Source organism: Cajanus cajan, chromosome 6 (assembly GCF_000230855.2).
Source record: "Cajanus cajan strain Asha chromosome 6, NIPB_CcT2T_4, whole genome shotgun sequence".
Taxonomy (NCBI): Eukaryota; Viridiplantae; Streptophyta; class Magnoliopsida; order Fabales; family Fabaceae; genus Cajanus; species Cajanus cajan.
In genome coordinates, this window is record NC_138522.1 from 59,092,261 (window position 1) to 59,111,057 (window position 18,797).

General features: G+C 38.6%; 3 protein-coding genes across 3 annotated transcripts; 1 reads left to right on the plus strand and 2 right to left on the minus strand.

The window, feature by feature from the left end:
- Positions 1-1,215: 1,215 nt before the first annotated feature.
- LOC145958792 (uncharacterized) lies at positions 1,216-4,645 on the minus strand. Its single transcript, XM_083076337.1, has 2 exons — positions 4,032-4,645; positions 1,216-2,964 (listed from the first exon to the last, which is right to left on the minus strand). The coding sequence occupies exon 2, from the start codon at positions 2,959-2,961 to the stop codon at positions 1,216-1,218; it is 1,746 nt and encodes a 581-aa protein (XP_082932463.1). The 5' UTR covers positions 2,962-2,964; positions 4,032-4,645.
- A 79-nt stretch (positions 4,646-4,724) lies between these two features.
- On the minus strand, positions 4,725-11,020 carry LOC145958793 (uncharacterized). Its single transcript, XM_083076338.1, has 3 exons — positions 10,223-11,020; positions 7,422-9,155; positions 4,725-4,898 (listed from the first exon to the last, which is right to left on the minus strand). The coding sequence occupies exons 2-3, from the start codon at positions 9,150-9,152 to the stop codon at positions 4,725-4,727; spliced, it is 1,905 nt and encodes a 634-aa protein (XP_082932464.1). The 5' UTR covers positions 9,153-9,155; positions 10,223-11,020.
- A 557-nt stretch (positions 11,021-11,577) lies between these two features.
- Positions 11,578-17,094, plus strand: LOC109797851 (uncharacterized). Its single transcript, XM_020358002.3, has 6 exons — positions 11,578-11,737; positions 11,824-11,863; positions 11,971-12,051; positions 15,003-15,189; positions 16,351-16,618; positions 16,725-17,094. Exons 1-6 carry the CDS (start codon positions 11,681-11,683, stop codon positions 16,929-16,931), a joined length of 840 nt encoding a protein of 279 aa, XP_020213591.1. The 5' UTR covers positions 11,578-11,680; the 3' UTR covers positions 16,932-17,094.
- Positions 17,095-18,797: the final 1,703 nt, after the last annotated feature.

The window sequence follows — 18,797 nt, forward strand, 5'->3', positions numbered from 1 at the left end:
GTTGAGTATCGTTGAATCTCAAGGCTGCTACAAAGATGTACCAGTTTTATCATGAATATATATTTTTCACGATTTTGTGAGAAATGTGCAAATGCTTTGGAAGAAGTGCTAGATTCTTGGATTCGTTTAAAATTTTAAGTCGAATTTCATATCATAATCTACTTTTCCCATTGAAATTACTTGACCTAAGATTTCAGAACATCGAATCCTAATGGTCTCATTAGTCATTAACTAATGATCCACTTGGTTACACTAGAGGCTCGGTGATTTTGAGACTTGCAGTTTGGTAATATTGCTAAAAGGTTTAGAGATTATTAGAAAGTTTTGCAACTTATATCATTCTATGGGGTCAGGGGTTTAAATGCCTTATTTCGACAGTAATTATCATAAGGACGGAGATTACCCCGTGGGATGGAGATGGCTCTAATTTTTGTAAACTTGAAATTAGACTCTTTCATGACAACAGAGTTGTTCTTGAAATATCGTGAGAAGCTTTATCTGGCTGTTGAGCTGTTGAAGAATATCATATTCGCCATTAATGAATATTAAAAAATTGAGAATAACAAATAATAATAACTTAATCTCCAAGGGCTTATTGTGTGGAGTAAAATAAGATCCTGACTTTCACTTGTCTCTTTGAGGTAATATAAAAAGATGAGGCAAATGAAAATATAAATAAGTGTTTTTTTTAGAGTATTTTATTTTTTTATAAAAAAAAGAGATAAAAGAATTAGAGTCTTTTCTTAGGTAAAGCTACGGTGTTATTTCTTCTAAATTTTATATATCATAGAAATATAATAACTTAAATAGTATAAAATATTTTATATAGTCAATTAATTAAAACTATTATTAATATAACTTTTTAAATAGCTATTATAAGCTGAAAAAAAAAACGTCAATTAATTAAAAACTATTCTTGATATAACTTTTTAAATAGTTATTACAAGTTATGAAAAAAATAGTTATCACAAGGGTAAATAAATTTATAATTTCCCATAAAAAAACAAAATTATAATTTATAATAATTATAATTACTGATCAATAGAAAGTGCAAAACTTGTTTACACAATCCAATATATATATATATATAAATCCGGTATATAATAATGGAAATTCCTATCATAGTAACAACTAAGTATTTGTGACATTAAAGTTAAAGGACAACCATAAATGGTTCTAACATCGATGTTCATCATATGTCATTTAAAAAATGCATCATATAATAGAAACTATTTTTTTTTTAAGTTTTAGGTCAATGACTTTATAGGGCTCAGCCAGCTCAGCAGGAGCCATCCTATAGGGAGCTACTGACACTGGTCCCGTACTTGGAACCAGGTCAATGCTGAACTCCATCTCCCTAACAGGAGGCAACCCAGGCACCTCGTCAGGGAACACCTCGGCATACTCCTTCACCACATCGATACCAGCTAAGATCCTCTCGGTCTCCACACTCGTGGTAGCAAGCAGAAGACAGCACTCTGCCCCATCCCTCAGCAAGGACTCAGCTTGAATAGCTGAGATCAACAGCTCATCCTCCTCTTGAGGGAAGATTAACCGCCTATTGGCACAGTCTATAAGGATGCGATTGGCAGACAACCAATCCATCCCTAAGATTATGTCAATATCCACCAAAGGTAAACAAATCAAGTTCACCTTGTACTTCTTCTCATCCACCACAACTGGACAACCCACGCACAATTCAGAAGCAATCACAGAAGTAGAAGCGGGCGTCGACACAAGTAGTCTCAACCCCAACTCACACACAGGCACACCCAACAAAGCAGCACATGCATATGATATAAATGAATGCGTAGCACCAGAGTCAAATAGAATCATCACATCCTTACCAGCGGCCTTGCCCTTCCCCTTCACAAGATCAGAAGAAGTCGAAGCCTCAGCACCCGTCAAAGCAAATACCCTACCAGCAGTAGTAGGTCTGTCACCCCTCTGTGTATCAGCTCTCTGTGCACCACTCCTCTGAGTATCAGCCCTCTGTACATTACTCCTCTGAGTGCTCCTCTCTGGTCTATCCCCCGTAGGACAATTTGCCGATTCGTGGCCCATCTGATGACATCTGAAGCAACGGTTCTCCGTGTGCGGACAGTCCCTGATAAAGTGGGGCCCAGCACACCTGAAACATCTCAGAGTGGCACCTCCACTCTGTCTATCTCCACTAGCAGCACTGAAAGATTGCCTATAAACAGAACCCCCTCGCTGTGGTTGGGGCCTGTCATATGGTTTCCTCTGACTCTCACCCTTCTTGGACCCATATGGTCCCCCAATAGTCCTTACAGTACGGTTGCCACCTTCCAACTGTTCAACCACCTTCGCCTTCTCCACTAAGGCTGGGAACTCCGTGATGGCCATAGGCACCACCATCCTCTTCAGCTCATATCTCAATCCATCTGCAAATTTCCTGCATTTCCAAGCCTCAGGCATAACCTGCGAATAAAAACGGGCCAGGTGCTCGAATTTTATCGCATACTCAGAAACTGTCATCCCACCCTGATGCAGTCGCATAAATTCAACCTCCTTGGCGTGCCTTACACTGTCAGGAAAGTATTTCTCCATGAACACTGTCCTGAAACACTCCCAGTCAACGGTAACTCCTCTAGCAACAAGCATCTGATAGGTGCCTCTCCACCAATGCTCAGCCTCTCCCACAAGCATGTACACAGCATATGCTAACCTCTTCTCTGGAGGACATCCCAGTACGGTAAAGATCTTCTCTAATTCACGGATCCAGCGGTCAGCTACCTCTGAATCCCCATCTCCAGTAAACTGCGGAGGGTTACACTTTCGGAACTCAGCAAGATCCCGGCTCTCCTGTGACCCTGCAGGTCTTGCTGCACTAACTGCAGCTCTCTCAACCTCCATCCTAGCAAAATAGGTATTTTGTTGTTGCATAGCCATGGCCAACATCTCGAGGGCACGGGCTATCTGCTCATTTGTCCTAGTCATCTTCTACAAAGATAACAACTTCTTTAGTAAACAGTAACTAAGCCACACAAAATCAATAGCACAACAAATCACCACAACAATTTCAGTACAGCAGACATCACAGCAAAACAACACAGCACAGAGCTAACACAGCAAAAAGCCTAAAGGAACTACCCCCAAAGAGTGTCCACTAGACTCTAACTGCTCTGATACCATTAAGTGTAACGACCCGGCTGGTCACTACACACGGTATAGCACACTAAAACACCAGACAGATAGAACAAGTATATAAATATAGGATCTAGAATATATAAATATACAAGATTCCAGTCTGACTAGAGTTAAAGTGTACCAAGGAAAATTACAACCAAATGCTACTATCCCAAGTAGCTACAAGCAAAATATCCACACAAGCAAATTAGCTCCAAAGTCCGCCGGAGACTCATCCCAAGACGCCCACCTATTTCTGCTCTGCTCCCATACATAGTATGATCATCGCAGTTCCAACCACATGGAAAACATGCAAGGGTAAGCTAGTATTCTTTAAAAATCAAAACATACTAGTAAAGGATTAGCAATGTAAATAAATTCATCGTTATAATTATCAACACATCTGCACAGCTTATATTGCTCAACAACATCAGCACCGTAATGCGGTTATATCAACACTGCTTAGTAGCAGCAACAGCACCACTCTAGTGGCTATAACGGCACCGACTTAGCGGCAACAACAACACCACTCTAGTGGCTATAACAACACCGACTTAGCGGCAACAACAGCACCACTCTAGTGGCTATAACAACACCGACTTAGCGGCAACAACAGCACCACTCTAGTGGCTATAACAACACCGACTTAGCGGCAACAACAACACCACTCTAGTGGCTATAACAACACCGACTTAGCGGCAACAACAGCACCACTCTAGTGGCTATAATCAGCATACAGCTCAGCATTATATAGTACAATACTGTTAAAAATCAACATATAATTCAGCTCGACTCAACAACAAAATTTGACACAGTTCAAAAATATTCATTTATTATTAATCATCAAACAATTAATAATTTCAAAAACTAACTTCCCTTACTTGGATAATCCTGAACCGAAATTTGAGCAGAACCTCCTCCTCTTTCTCCTCTTTTCTTTATTCTGACAGAACCACCTCTACCGGATTCCTCTTCCTCTTTCTCCTCCTTTCCTTTCCTCCCTCTTTCTCTAAGGATTTTCTCTTCCCAAGGTATGAATTTTCGTAACTCCCCAAGCCCCTATTTATAGCAATTCTGGCTCCTCTACCCGGTACGGCCGTTCCAAAAAGCGGAACGCCCGTTCTGGGCTCGAAAAAGCTACGCAAATTTTTGAACTGGAACGGCCCGTTCCAAATACGGAACGGCCCGTTCCCAATTTCTAGCAGAACGGCCCGTACTCCTTTTGAAACGGCCTGTTCTCCCTTTAGAACGGCCCGTTTCACAATCAGAACGGCCCGTTCTCCTTGTCGGAACGGCCGTTCTGAGCCCGTTCTCACTCAAGATTTTTAGTTAAATTTTAAAGCTTGGAACGGCCCGTTTTGCTTTTGGAACGGCCCGTTCCAAGTTACCAAAACACCCTTCAAACTTTTTGAAAATTGCGAAAATGCCATCAATAATTACAATAATACCCCTATACCTTTATAAAATTCACGAAAATGCCATTTTAATAATAAATAATAATAATAATAAAAAAAAAATAAGGTATTACAATTCTCCCCAACAACAAAAATTTTCGTCCTCGAAAATTCACTTACTTAGAAGAGATATGGGTACTGTTCACTGAACTGACTTTCTACTTCCCAAGTTGCCTCACCCGTAGTTGTATCCCAAAGAATTTTCACCAATTTTATGGACTTGCCACGAAGCTCCTTCAACTTATGATCAATTATAGCTACCGGTTTCTTTTCATAAGTCAGATTCTCCTTCACCTGCACCTCATCCATCTCCACCACATGACTCGGGTCATGAACATACTTCCTCAGCTGGGACACATGAAATACATCGTGTAGGTTTGAAAGAGGCGGTGGCAAAGCCAACCGATAAGCAACCGGACCCACACGCTGTATTATCTGATAGGGACCCACGAATCTTGGTGTTAACTTCCGAGTCTTCAGCGTTCTACCCACACCAGAAGTCGGAGTCACCTTCAGAAACACATGTTCCCCCTCAGCAAACTCTAAAGGCTTACGCCTTTTGTCAGCATATGATTTCTGCCTACTCTGGGCAGTCCTCATTTTCTCCTGAATCATCTTCACCTTTTCAGTAGTCTGTAGGATCAACTCCGGTCCCACAACCACTGACTCACCATCCTGATACCAGCACAGAGGAGTCCTACATCTCCTGCCATATAAGGCTTCAAACGGCGCCATCCCAATACTAGCATGGAAACTGTTGTTGTAAGTAAACTCCACAAGCGGTAATACTTCCTCCCAACTACCCAAGTGATCTAACATACAAGCCCTCAGCAGATCCTCCAAGGACTGGATTGTCCTCTCTGACTGACCATCCGTCTGTGGATGATAAGCAGAACTCAGCTTCAGCTTTGTGCCTAAAGCTCGGTGTAGACTCTGCCAGAATCTGGAAGTGAACCTCGGATCTCGGTCGGAAATAATACTGGAAGGCACCCCGTGCAACCGAACTATCTCCCTTATATACAACTGCGTCAGCTTCTCTAAGGACCACTTGATGTTGACAGGCAAGAAATGCGCACACTTGGTCAACCGATCAACAATCACCCAGATAGCATCACTATTCCTAGATGACCTAGGCAACCCCACGATGAAATCCATAGTAATGCTATCCCATTTCCACTCGGGAGTCTCAATCTGTTGCATTAACCCACTAGGCTTTTGATGTTCAACCTTTGCCTTCTGACAGGTTAAACAGACCGCCACATACTCAGCTATCTCTCTCTTCATACCAGACCACCAGAAAGTCTTCTTGAGGTCTTGGTACATCTTAGTCATACCTGGATGTATGCTAAGTTTGCTCTTGTGACCTTCCTCTAGCACAACTCTCCTTAGCTCAGCATCCTGAGGTAGGCAAATCCTGCCTCTGAACCTTAAGATCCCATCCTCTCCCAGCTCAAAGCCTACAGCTTTATCGGTACCCAACATCCCAAGAAGCTTCAGCAGTTCGGTGTCTTGCAACTGCTTAAGTCCAACTTGCCTCAAGAACTCATTAGTTATGGTAACTGCCCCACAACTAATGTGATCCTGAGCTAACTCCACACAGAGATTCAAATCTCTGAACTTCTCAACCAATTCCAGCTCTCTAATCATCATACTTGTCATGTGGATGGATTTCCTACTCAGCGCATCTGCCACCACATTGGCCTTGCCTGGATGATACATCAACTGAAAATCAAAATCCTTCAGAAACTCCATCCACCGCCTCTGTCTCATGTTCAGCTCCTTCTGATCAAATAGATACTTCAGACTTTTGTGATCACTGAAGACACTGAATCGAGCTCCATACAAGTAATGCCTCCAAGTCTTTAAGGCAAACACCACAGCTGCTAACTCCAGATCATGAGTGGGATAGTTCCTCTCATGAGTCTTCAGTTGCCTTGAAGCATACGCCACCACTTTCCCGTTTTGCATCAACACACACCCCAGACCCTGATGAGAAGCATCACAGTACACATCAAAAGGCTCACCAGAATTCGGTAACACCAACACAGGAGAAGTAGTCAACCTTCTCTTCAACTCCTCAAAGCTCCGTTCACAGGCATCTGTCCAAATAAACGGCTGCTCCTTCCTCGTCAACTGGGTCAGAGGCGCTACTATCCTAGAGAACCCTTCAATGAACCTCCGATAGTAACCCGCTAAGCCCACAAAGCTCCGTATATCCGTGACAGTCCTCGGGCGTTCCCACTGCAATACCGACTCCACCTTAGCCGGATCAACAGCAATCCCTTTAGCTGAAATCACGTGGCCCAAGAACTTCACCTCATCCAACCAGAACTCACATTTTGAAAGCTTAGCATACAATTGCTTCGCTTTCAAAATCTCCAACACTGTCCTCAAGTGCTCTCCATGTTCCTCCGGGGTCCTTGAATAAACTAAGATATCATCAATAAACACTACCACGAATTTATCCAAGAACGGCCGGAAGATCCTGTTCATGTAGTCCATGAACACAGCGGGGGCGTTGGTCACACCGAACGGCATCACAACATATTCATAGTGACCATACCTAGTCCTGAAAGCAGTCTTCGGTATGTCACCCTCCTTCACCCTAATCTGGTGATATCCTGACCTCAAGTCAATCTTAGAAAACACCGTCGCGCCCCTCAATTGATCCATTAAGTCATCTATCCGGGGAAGTGGATATTTGTTCTTAATGGTCAATTTGTTCAGCTGCCTGTAATCAACACACAGTCGACTACCCCCATCCTTCTTCTTTACCAACAACACAGGAGCACCCCACGGCGAAACACTCGGTCGCACCAACTGCTTTTCCAATAAGTCCTCCAACTGATCTTTCAGCTCAGCCAGCTCAGCAGGAGCCATCCTATAGGGAGCTACTGACACTGGTCCCGTACTTGGAACCAGGTCAATGCTGAACTCCATCTCCCTAACAGGAGGCAACCCAGGCACCTCGTCAGGGAACACCTCGGCATACTCCTTCACCACATCGATACCAGCTAAGATCCTCTCGGTCTCCACACTCGTGGTAGCAAGCAGAAGACAGCACTCTGCCCCATCCCTCAGCAAGGACTCAGCTTGAATAGCTGAGATCAACAGCTCATCCTCCTCTTGAGGGAAGATTAACCGCCTATTGGCACAGTCTATAAGGATGCGATTGGCAGACAACCAATCCATCCCTAAGATTATGTCAATATCCACCAAAGGTAAACAAATCAAGTTCACCTTGTACTTCTTCTCATCCACCACAACTGGACAACCCACGCACAATTCAGAAGCAATCACAGAAGTAGAAGCGGGCGTCGACACAAGTAGTCTCAACCCCAACTCACACACAGGCACACCCAACAAAGCAGCACATGCATATGATATAAATGAATGCGTAGCACCAGAGTCAAATAGAATCATCACATCCTTACCAGCGGCCTTGCCCTTCCCCTTCACAAGATCAGAAGAAGTCGAAGCCTCAGCACCCGTCAAAGCAAATACCCTACCAGCAGTAGTAGGTCTGTCACCCCTCTGTGTATCAGCTCTCTGTGCACCACTCCTCTGAGTATCAGCCCTCTGTACATTACTCCTCTGAGTGCTCCTCTCTGGTCTATCCCCCGTAGGACAATTTGCCGATTCGTGGCCCATCTGATGACATCTGAAGCAACGGTTCTCCGTGTGCGGACAGTCCCTGATAAAGTGGGGCCCAGCACACCTGAAACATCTCAGAGTGGCACCTCCACTCTGTCTATCTCCACTAGCAGCACTGAAAGATTGCCTATAAACAGAACCCCCTCGCTGTGGTTGGGGCCTGTCATATGGTTTCCTCTGACTCTCACCCTTCTTGGACCCATATGGTCCCCCAATAGTCCTTACAGTACGGTTGCCACCTTCCAACTGTTCAACCACCTTCGCCTTCTCCACTAAGGCTGGGAACTCCGTGATGGCCATAGGCACCACCATCCTCTTCAGCTCATATCTCAATCCATCTGCAAATTTCCTGCATTTCCAAGCCTCAGGCATAACCTGCGAATAAAAACGGGCCAGGTGCTCGAATTTTATCGCATACTCAGAAACTGTCATCCCACCCTGATGCAGTCGCATAAATTCAACCTCCTTGGCGTGCCTTACACTGTCAGGAAAGTATTTCTCCATGAACACTGTCCTGAAACACTCCCAGTCAACGGTAACTCCTCTAGCAACAAGCATCTGATAGGTGCCTCTCCACCAATGCTCAGCCTCTCCCACAAGCATGTACACAGCATATGCTAACCTCTTCTCTGGAGGACATCCCAGTACGGTAAAGATCTTCTCTAATTCACGGATCCAGCGGTCAGCTACCTCTGAATCCCCATCTCCAGTAAACTGCGGAGGGTTACACTTTCGGAACTCAGCAAGATCCCGGCTCTCCTGTGACCCTGCAGGTCTTGCTGCACTAACTGCAGCTCTCTCAACCTCCATCCTAGCAAAATAGGTATTTTGTTGTTGCATAGCCATGGCCAACATCTCGAGGGCACGGGCTATCTGCTCATTTGTCCTAGTCATCTTCTACAAAGATAACAACTTCTTTAGTAAACAGTAACTAAGCCACACAAAATCAATAGCACAACAAATCACCACAACAATTTCAGTACAGCAGACATCACAGCAAAACAACACAGCACAGAGCTAACACAGCAAAAAGCCTAAAGGAACTACCCCCAAAGAGTGTCCACTAGATTCTAACTGCTCTGATACCATTAAGTGTAACGACCCGGCTGGTCACTACACACGGTATAGCACACTAAAACACCAGACAGATAGAACAAGTATATAAATATAGGATCTAGAATATATAAATATACAAGATTCCAGTCTGACTAGAGTTAAAGTGTACCAAGGAAAATTACAACCAAATGCTACTATCCCAAGTAGCTACAAGCAAAATATCCACACAAGCAAATTAGCTCCAAAGTCCGCCGGAGACTCATCCCAAGACGCCCACCTATTTCTGCTCTGCTCCCATACATAGTATGATCATCGCAGTTCCAACCACATGGAAAACATGCAAGGGTAAGCTAGTATTCTTTAAAAATCAAAACATACTAGTAAAGGATTAGCAATGTAAATAAATTCATCGTTATAATTATCAACACATCTGCACAGCTTATATTGCTCAACAACATCAGCACCGTAATGCGGTTATATCAACACTGCTTAGTAGCAGCAACAGCACCACTCTAGTGGCTATAACGGCACCGACTTAGCGGCAACAACAACACCACTCTAGTGGCTATAACAACACCGACTTAGCGGCAACAACAGCACCACTCTAGTGGCTATAACAACACCGACTTAGCGGCAACAACAGCACCACTCTAGTGGCTATAACAACACCGACTTAGCGGCAACAACAGCACCACTCTAGTGGCTATAACAACACCGACTTAGCGGCAACAACAGCACCACTCTAGTGGCTATAATCAGCATACAGCTCAGCATTATATAGTACAATACTGTTAAAAATCAACATATAATTCAGCTCGACTCAACAACAAAATTTGACACAGTTCAAAAATATTCATTTATTATTAATCATCAAACAATTAATAATTTCAAAAACTAACTTCCCTTACTTGGATAATCCTGAACCGAAATTTGAGCAGAACCTCCTCCTCTTTCTCCTCTTTTCTTTATTCTGACAGAACCACCTCTACCGGATTCCTCTTCCTCTTTCTCCTCCTTTCCTTTCCTCCCTCTTTCTCTAAGGATTTTCTCTTCCCAAGGTATGAATTTTCGTAACTCCCCAAGCCCCTATTTATAGCAATTCTGGCTCCTCTACCCGGTACGGCCGTTCCAAAAAGCGGAACGCCCGTTCTGGGCTCGAAAAAGCTACGCAAATTTTTGAACTGGAACGGCCCGTTCCAAATACGGAACGGCCCGTTCCCAATTTCTAGCAGAACGGCCCGTACTCCTTTTGAAACGGCCTGTTCTCCCTTTAGAACGGCCCGTTTCACAATCAGAACGGCCCGTTCTCCTTGTCGGAACGGCCGTTCTGAGCCCGTTCTCACTCAAGATTTTTAGTTAAATTTTAAAGCTTGGAACGGCCCGTTTTGCTTTTGGAACGGCCCGTTCCAAGTTACCAAAACACCCTTCAAACTTTTTGAAAATTGCGAAAATGCCATCAATAATTACAATAATACCCCTATACCTTTATAAAATTCACGAAAATGCCATTTTAATAATAAATAATAATAATAAAAAAAAAATAAGGTATTACAAAAGGTTCTTATATTTAGGGTCAACGACAACTTAATAGGGTTCACATACCCTATATTCTCTCTTGGTGAATAATAAATTAATATCATATTAACAAGAATAAATTTTTGACATCATAATCATAGAAAATCATAGAATGTTCTTACACTCTTGTCCATTATATTCATCAAAAAGAATCATCATACAATAACAAACATGTTTTTCTGATCTTAGGGTCAGGAACAATTTTATAGTGTTATATACTCTAAATTTTTTTATGATGAATAGAAAAACTTATCTCATAATAATAACATGTATTTGTGATATCAAAGTTAGGAGAAATAATTAAAGGTTATTACATCTTTATTCATCATATATACATTAAAAGAATCATTATATAATAATATTAGAGATTTAACGAATTTATAATTATTGATAATTTTATAGAATTCAATATCCTAAATTCTCTCATCATTAATATAAAAATTCATATCATATTAACAATAAAATAAATTCGAAATCAGAGTCATGGGGAATTAAAAAAAATTAAACAATTAAAAATAAATTTATCTAAAATTCAAAAAATTTAAAATATATTTATAAAAAAAAACTATCATATATAAACACATCATTACATCAATATCAACTAAAGCTTTTAAAAACTAAAAAAATAATTTAAAAAATGGTACTTATTAAATAAATGTATATTTAATAATGAAAAGGTAAAAATTAATAGAGAAGGTGAAGACGGCAAGGTTTGCGGTGAGAGACACTACTAAACAGAAGAGAAGAGAGATCTCATCTGGGAGAGGCAGAGTAGATTGAGTCTGGTCAAGATGATGTCCGGAAAATACACGTCGATTGACGCGCAGCAACTTCAAGGATCTGTTCCTGTGAGTCTTCTTCTTCTCTCTCCGCAATCCAAATCTATCGTTCTTAACTCTTCCGCATCTCACTCTCCTTCTTTCCTTCCTTTCAGGCCGTTCCAGATCAAGGACCCGCCACCGTCAATTTCGCAGGTCCAATTAAAGCATTCTCAATTCTCAATTCTCAATTCTCAATTCTCAATTCCACTCTCTTGTTATTAGCCACTCATCTATTCGTACATTTTTTTTTTCCTTTTTAGATTCGAATCTTCAGACATTTCCTCCATCTGGAACGCAGGGCAAGATTTCCGCTGCTTCCGGCCCTCCGCGCGATGCTGATGGTACACATCTCAATCTCAATATCGCTCCATTTTTTTTTTAATATCTTCTTATGTATAGGTTAAACGCTTCCCAGTGATTGCTCTTTTATTGCCATGTGCTAAATTAAATTAAAATAGGCGATATTCCTTTTTATTTATATTTTTTTATTTATTTTATGTTGCTTCGATCCTTGATGCATTTGGCCAGACTTTAGTTGAATGATTAAGATAACAACTTAATAAAGTAGATGACTCCGTACAAACTTGGGGTATACAGGCAATGATAATATTTTGCAGGTTGTAAAATCTTGCTCTACTAATATTCCCCTGATCCAGCTTACAATTTCTTCATATTGTTTATCCTTATATTATAATTTTTAGCATATTTATCTGATATGGGCGTAATATACATCATACTAAATAACATATCATTGTCTAATGGGAATGTGCTTGGGAGACGGAACCATAGTTATCGATTAGCACGCAATGGCAGTGTAACAGCCTTGGGCAACTACCGAACTTGCATCACGGTGGCTGTCATGGCTGCAATCGTGGATTCATGGCTAAAGAGTGGCCTGTCACAACACTATGAGCTTGTTTGGATATAGTATAAAAATACTTTTCGAAAATTTCTCTGCTAGAAATAAATAATATTTTTCAGTAGAGAAGCTCTTAAAAGTCTTTCTGTGCTTGTATCCAAACATGTTCTACATATAGGGGGCACTAAAATGCATCATTGAAAGGCCATGGCACTGGTGGGTAAAGTTGAGACTTGAGATTTTCATCACCCCTCCCCCCAAAAATTCCTTTCTCTGTTCTGAACTCCGATGCATGCCCTCATCGACTTCTGTTCTTTTCTCCATGTAAAGGCCATACCATTGTCTCAGGGACCTTCAAAGCATGCTGCTTCCTCAGCCTCCTCTTGTGTGCTGGTGAAGCCTATGGGTGAAGACATTGACACTGTATGGCAATGGAGTAACTTGAAAAATATCAATGATAGAAGAGTGTGATGTGTATCTTTTAGATTTATATTTTCTCTAGTCTGAATTCTGGTCTATTTTCTTTTATTGCCTCTTAACCAAATTCCGTTTTTCTTCAATTTTGTTGTTATTTACTTGTATCTTTTATTTTAAGACCTATGGTTGTTTTATTGTAAACTTTGATCATGACATGGATTTTGACTAGTAGTCAATAGGGCACTATTGTAGCACTATGGGATTCGGACAGTGGAGTGGTTTTGGATTGTGGCTTTGCACGTGCCATAGTGGTTCTACCATAATATACAGGCTTCAAAAAAAAAATTTACTCCTAAAACAATGTTATTTAGGGCCATATTTTATGGTAAAATTGTGATTTCTTCCTTGACTATTCCACAAAAAATGTGTTTTGGCCTTTACACTTTACAGAACTATTTTTTCTTCCCCGTGTTCTATTCTTTCTTATTCCTTTAAATGTCCCAACTCCCAATTTTTTTTTAATAATTTTTTATCTAATTTCTTATGTTCATTTTCTATTAATTTCACTATCATCTTTCATTTTTCTGATTTGATTACTATGTTTTGGTTGCTTCTAGATTGGCAGTGATTGTGTTGTGTGAAAAATGTTACTACTTTCATTCCTATTTATAAGAAACAAATGAAAGTATTATTTTGGTCCTAATTATAAGAAACATAAGTTTACTTTTAAATGTATTAATTGGTAATTTTTTTTTATACCTTCTATTTATTATGAGTCTCTCGATGAGTCATCTACTCTTTTTCTATAAAAGTTGATGCATTTATTGGGCTACTAACACTATAAATCATGCTTATTGGTTAAAAAAATTATTCCTTGGCATATGAGCAGTGTCATTAAATATAACTATCACATTTAATTCTGTGTATTTTTGGAATAAAATTTCAAATTATGACATTATTAATTAAAACTAACTACTTTCATTGGTCTTAATGAATTAGGTATTTGTTTCTTATGTATAAGAACTGAAGTAGTATTATTTATTATGAGTTTTTTTTTGAGTGCTTATATGTGTAGTATAAATTATTTAGTTTATATTATAATATTTAAAATAGAGGTCATTCTGCTTCCCAATAATCCGAGATTGATATTTTTTTATGGTTAAATTATAATTTTGTTCCTTACTCTTGTCTCATTTTTTGTTTTAGTACCCACATGAAAAATAAAATAAATTTTAATCTCTCATAAAAGAATATTACAAATTGTTCTCAATCATTTATTAAATTTATGATGGCATTAAAGTATTTTCCATGTAAGGACCAAAATAAAAAATGATATATCATGTGTAACTAAGCAAATGTAATTTTATTACATGGATGGAGCTAAATAAAATTTATTTATTTTTGTATAAATATTTAAGCAAAAAAAGCCAAGTATCGAGACCAAATTTAATATCATTATAACTTTGATAAATGGCAGACTAATTTGCAAATGGTTTTCATACAAGGGACCAAAATGTAGGATTTTTTAATGTAGGGAATGAAACCAATTTTTGTGTTATATGTATATGGTATAAATTATGCAATGTATATAATTAAAAAGTTTCAAAATAGAAGTCACCTTGCTTTATGTTATCTGGGATTGGATGCAATGTTTCTCTGTTTGAGATTGATAACTACGGAGGAAACTTTGCAGGCAACTTGGATGGATCTGATGTGACACCTATTAACATACTTTCTACAATTGTGTTGCAAAAGATGACTTTTACTGCTTACTTAGAGTCAAAACTAGTTCATAAAATGATAGTATTTTTCCCTTCATATCCTTTTAATTTGAATCTTGCATTTATTTCTTTTACTCTAGGGGATGATTGATGCTTATTACATTACTTATGACATTGCCTTCTGTTATACTTCTGGCAAATTTATGATTGGAGTTATTGTGTTTAATTATTTTTCTTGGATATCTGTTTGACATGTCTGTGTTGTGAATTGTGTCATTCATTTTATTTTATGCAGATTCATTTTCAAAACCTGGATCTGGTTCTGATGAATCCCAGCAGGGTGGTTGGCTTCGGACTTTTACAATTGCTGCTTACAAACCGTACTTTGATGTTGACACTTCAGATGTTGTAGAGAGGATTAGGGACTCACTATTTCCATTTAGAGGATCTTTTAATGAAAAGACTGCTACCAACCCTGATTTGTGAGTAGACTTCGTCTTTTTCTTGTTTCATTGACTGAGCAGACTACCAATTTTCGGTTCTGACTTTTGAGTTCTGACATTATCAAATTATGATAATGATGACATGTATATTGTTAAATATCATTTTTATGAAGAAAAGGTGTATCTAAATTGTTGTAGCCAGTTTTAATATGCTAATATCTTGTGAGCTAAAGTCATGTATAAGACATAAATGAAGAGCTACTATAATATTCTAGTGGTTTACTTGTTTCAGGTTTGTGTTTCCAACATTTTGGGGGAGGGAGGGGGTGAAATTTTTTTTTCTTCTTCTGTGCATCATTTTCTCATCGTGTATACTAACTTTTGAAATAAATCTGAAACAAGCTTATTAAACTATGATTCTTTTCCCAATAACATATGAATGTTAGTTATGTTTTGTATCCGAAGGAGATGGCCTAGTATGTTTTCCCAATAACTGTAGGCTTGTCTAGTTGATCCCCTATTAACTGGTGAATCGAACATAATTTCAATGGTTAACAATTAGTCAGTAATATTTATTTGTGATGTAGAAAACCGACTCATAAAAGCTTGACTATTGACAGCAGAGAGCTACTATTTTAAATGGGAATTAAATATTTCACACCCAGCTGGACTAACCTCTGCATAACTTTGTCAGGTTGGAAAGAGTGGTCCATCCACATCAGCGGTGGACAAACAGGGATCTAATACCAATTAATGCAGGATAGATGAATGAAAGGAATAAGGAAATTTCATTTTTTTTGTTCCAGTAGATAACTTAGAAGTTAGAATCCACTTGATAGATACATTTAACAAAGGGAAATTCTTGAAGTAATATTGATAACAGACAATATATGTTGTAAAACAGCCCAATTAATCACTATGATAATTACAATAAAATAAACCATTTGCTTATACATAATTCTGTGATCAGTGTTATTTATTTTTACTAGATTATGTTCAATTTAATTATCTGTTTGTTAATCTGTTTTATTTCATTTCTTATGCAAGTTTATGGAAATATCTTCTCTACTTAAATACTGGTGTCTGGAGAAGACTATATTCACCAATTTTTATTCTTGGAGAACAGATACTTCAATAATTTTGCCACAAAAAGGAATGAATTTTGTGCATGATTTTTTGAGTTCATATAAATATATGCAGGTATGGTCCATTCTGGATTTGCACTACCTTAATCTTTGTAGCGGCATCTATTGGCACCTTTGTGACTTACATAGCACACAAGCTGAAGAGCAAGGAATGGGATTATGACATAAATCTGGTGACTTGGTCTGCTGGTTTGTTTTACGGCTATGTTACCATCGTTCCTCTTTGCCTTTATGTAATCCTTAAATACTTCTCCGCACCGGCGGGCCTTGTGCAACTATTCTGTCTATATGGGTATTCCCTGTTTGTCTTTATTCCGGCTCTGGTAAGTTATAGCTGTTCATTTTTCTACCTTTTATTTTAAAGAAGTGTGAAATTGGACATTCGCTTTGTGTTGTATCCTCAAAAATCCAACCCTTCGTTTGGTGCAGTGTATGTCCATTGTGCCACTGGAGATATTTAGATGGGTGATTGCAGGTGTGGCAGGGTTCATGTCAGCAACATTTGTGGCACTGAACCTGCGGGCACATATCAAGTCAGCAGGTGAAAGGTGGTTCTTGATTGTTGCTGGCATTTTTCTGTTGCAGCTGGCTCTAGCTGTTGTACTAAAGGTTTACCTCTTCACAGTATCTGTTTAAGAGAAAACTTGACAGCATGGATGAAATATATAAAATGAAGGTATAGCTTTTTGGCATTTTAGGTTTTCATGGATTCAATTTGTAGTTGAAATATAAACTCAAAGATTAAACCGTGGTGTATTCATTCTTTTGTGGCAATATAGAGGTGAATAACTTGTGATTATCATAATTGCAAACACTTGTCTTTGTCGTTGTTAATGCAAGTTATAACACGTGTTTTTGTTACGCTTGTAAATTAAAGCTTCTATGATTGTGGTTTTACTAGTCGAAGTTCGGACTATCTATGGTTCATTGCTAACGTTGAAATTTCATTTAAAGCCTTGTTTGGCTTGCAAAATGTTGTCCAAATAAACTCTCTTCACATTGTGGCTAAAAATGTTTATATCTCTACAGAGCATTAAAAAATTTAGTCAATAATTTTTTCCTTTTTGTGAAGGATTCACGCTCTTTGTAGAATTTTAACAGATGTAATTATTTAAACATTGAAAAATATTTTTCTGATCCTATTTGAAGACCCTTATGTGACTTTTTTTTCAGTGTAGGTTTTCTCGAATCAGGTCAAATTTTTATATTTTTACCAAATATATGAATCCCACCGACACATTACGTTAGTGTAAGAAAGTTAATATGAAAGTGGATTAAATTTGAACCATGTAATTATTATTAACAAATTTTCAACTTAAGCACAGCTTGGATATGACATGCCCTGAAAAAAAGTCAAACTACAGAGATTAGACGGAATCTACCAACGCATTAGTAATGGTGTAAAAAATTTAACGAAAGTATATTAAATTTAGGCTATATAATTATGCTTGTTCATTGTCAAATTTGGCACTGCTAGGCACATGATTTCGCTCGTAAAATAGTCAAAATACAGAGAATCAGATATTAGACTGAAAATAGCCAACGGAAGTGCTCGATGACTTTACTTGTTCACTTCAATAATTTTCAGAGGCAATAATCACATTTGTCATTAGCTTATCAAATTAACACGATAACTTTCCCTCCAGAATTTGACCCCAATAGCACTAAGGCGACCGTTAGGTTTTACCCCAATAGCAATCAATAGCAAAAAGTCAACACAATCTTGCAGAAGTCTTTCATCATACTTAGTGTTTACACCAAACTTTGGCAATTATCTATGTGACCTGATTTTATTTTCGGGCGGTGCCAACTAAAGTTAGAGACGATAAACAATGCTTTGATATTGCGAATTATGCCGACTAAAAGGAAGAGACACAGGTTTTGAAGTGATAAATTAATTTGAATGAAGCTCGTGTTCATGACTTACTAGTCACACTTGATCAACTTAAAAAAGTGACAAATATCTGACACAACAAGTGTTAAGGTTGAAACAAGACGAATCACAAAAGTTATATAAACAGAATGTAAAAGCTGCCACAAACTAGTCCAAAGAAAGAAACAAAACCTATTAAAATACATTACTCTAGAAACATTAAGCCAAACAAAACATGAGCTAAAAGATGCCTTTTACAGTTTACTGGAATCCCTTGCTCCCTCAACAAGCAGATAATTCAGTTTTGTGAGACATTTGTACTGTGAAAAAATAAAAATGCATAGGAAAAAGTCGCAAAAAGTCATATGTACTAGTCTTAGAAAAAAGCATTTTGCATGAAGACATTGAGCGCATTTTGGACTTTAAAGGTTAAAAATAACAAAATAAACTAAACGAAGAGTCAAGTCCTCATCCTGAATTTAGGGTTCTATGATTGACTAAGTCAAGATGATTCGGAAGTATGAATATTTTTTTAAGGATATATTTTGATAAATTTCTCTATAAACACTTTTGGAGAAAAAAAAAACCTATACTATAATTCATTTATGCATAAATTAAAAATAAGTTCT

Coding starts and splice junctions, on each gene's coding strand:
- LOC109797851 (XM_020358002.3), top strand. CDS start 11,681: ATGATGTCCGGAAAATACACGTCGATTGACGCGCAGCAACTTCAAGGA. Junction 11,864..11,970: donor CGCCACCGTCAATTTCGCAG/GTCCAATTAAAG, acceptor TTTCCTTTTTAG/ATTCGAATCTTCAGACATTT. Junction 15,190..16,350: donor ACTGCTACCAACCCTGATTT/GTGAGTAGACTT, acceptor AAATATATGCAG/GTATGGTCCATTCTGGATTT.
- LOC145958793 (XM_083076338.1), bottom strand. CDS start 9,152: ATGACTAGGACAAATGAGCAGATAGCCCGTGCCCTCGAGATGTTGGCC. Junction 4,899..7,421: donor ACTTATTGGAAAAGCAGTTG/GTGCGACCGAGT, acceptor GATGAGGTGCAG/GTGAAGGAGAATCTGACTTA.
- LOC145958792 (XM_083076337.1), bottom strand. CDS start 2,961: ATGACTAGGACAAATGAGCAGATAGCCCGTGCCCTCGAGATGTTGGCC.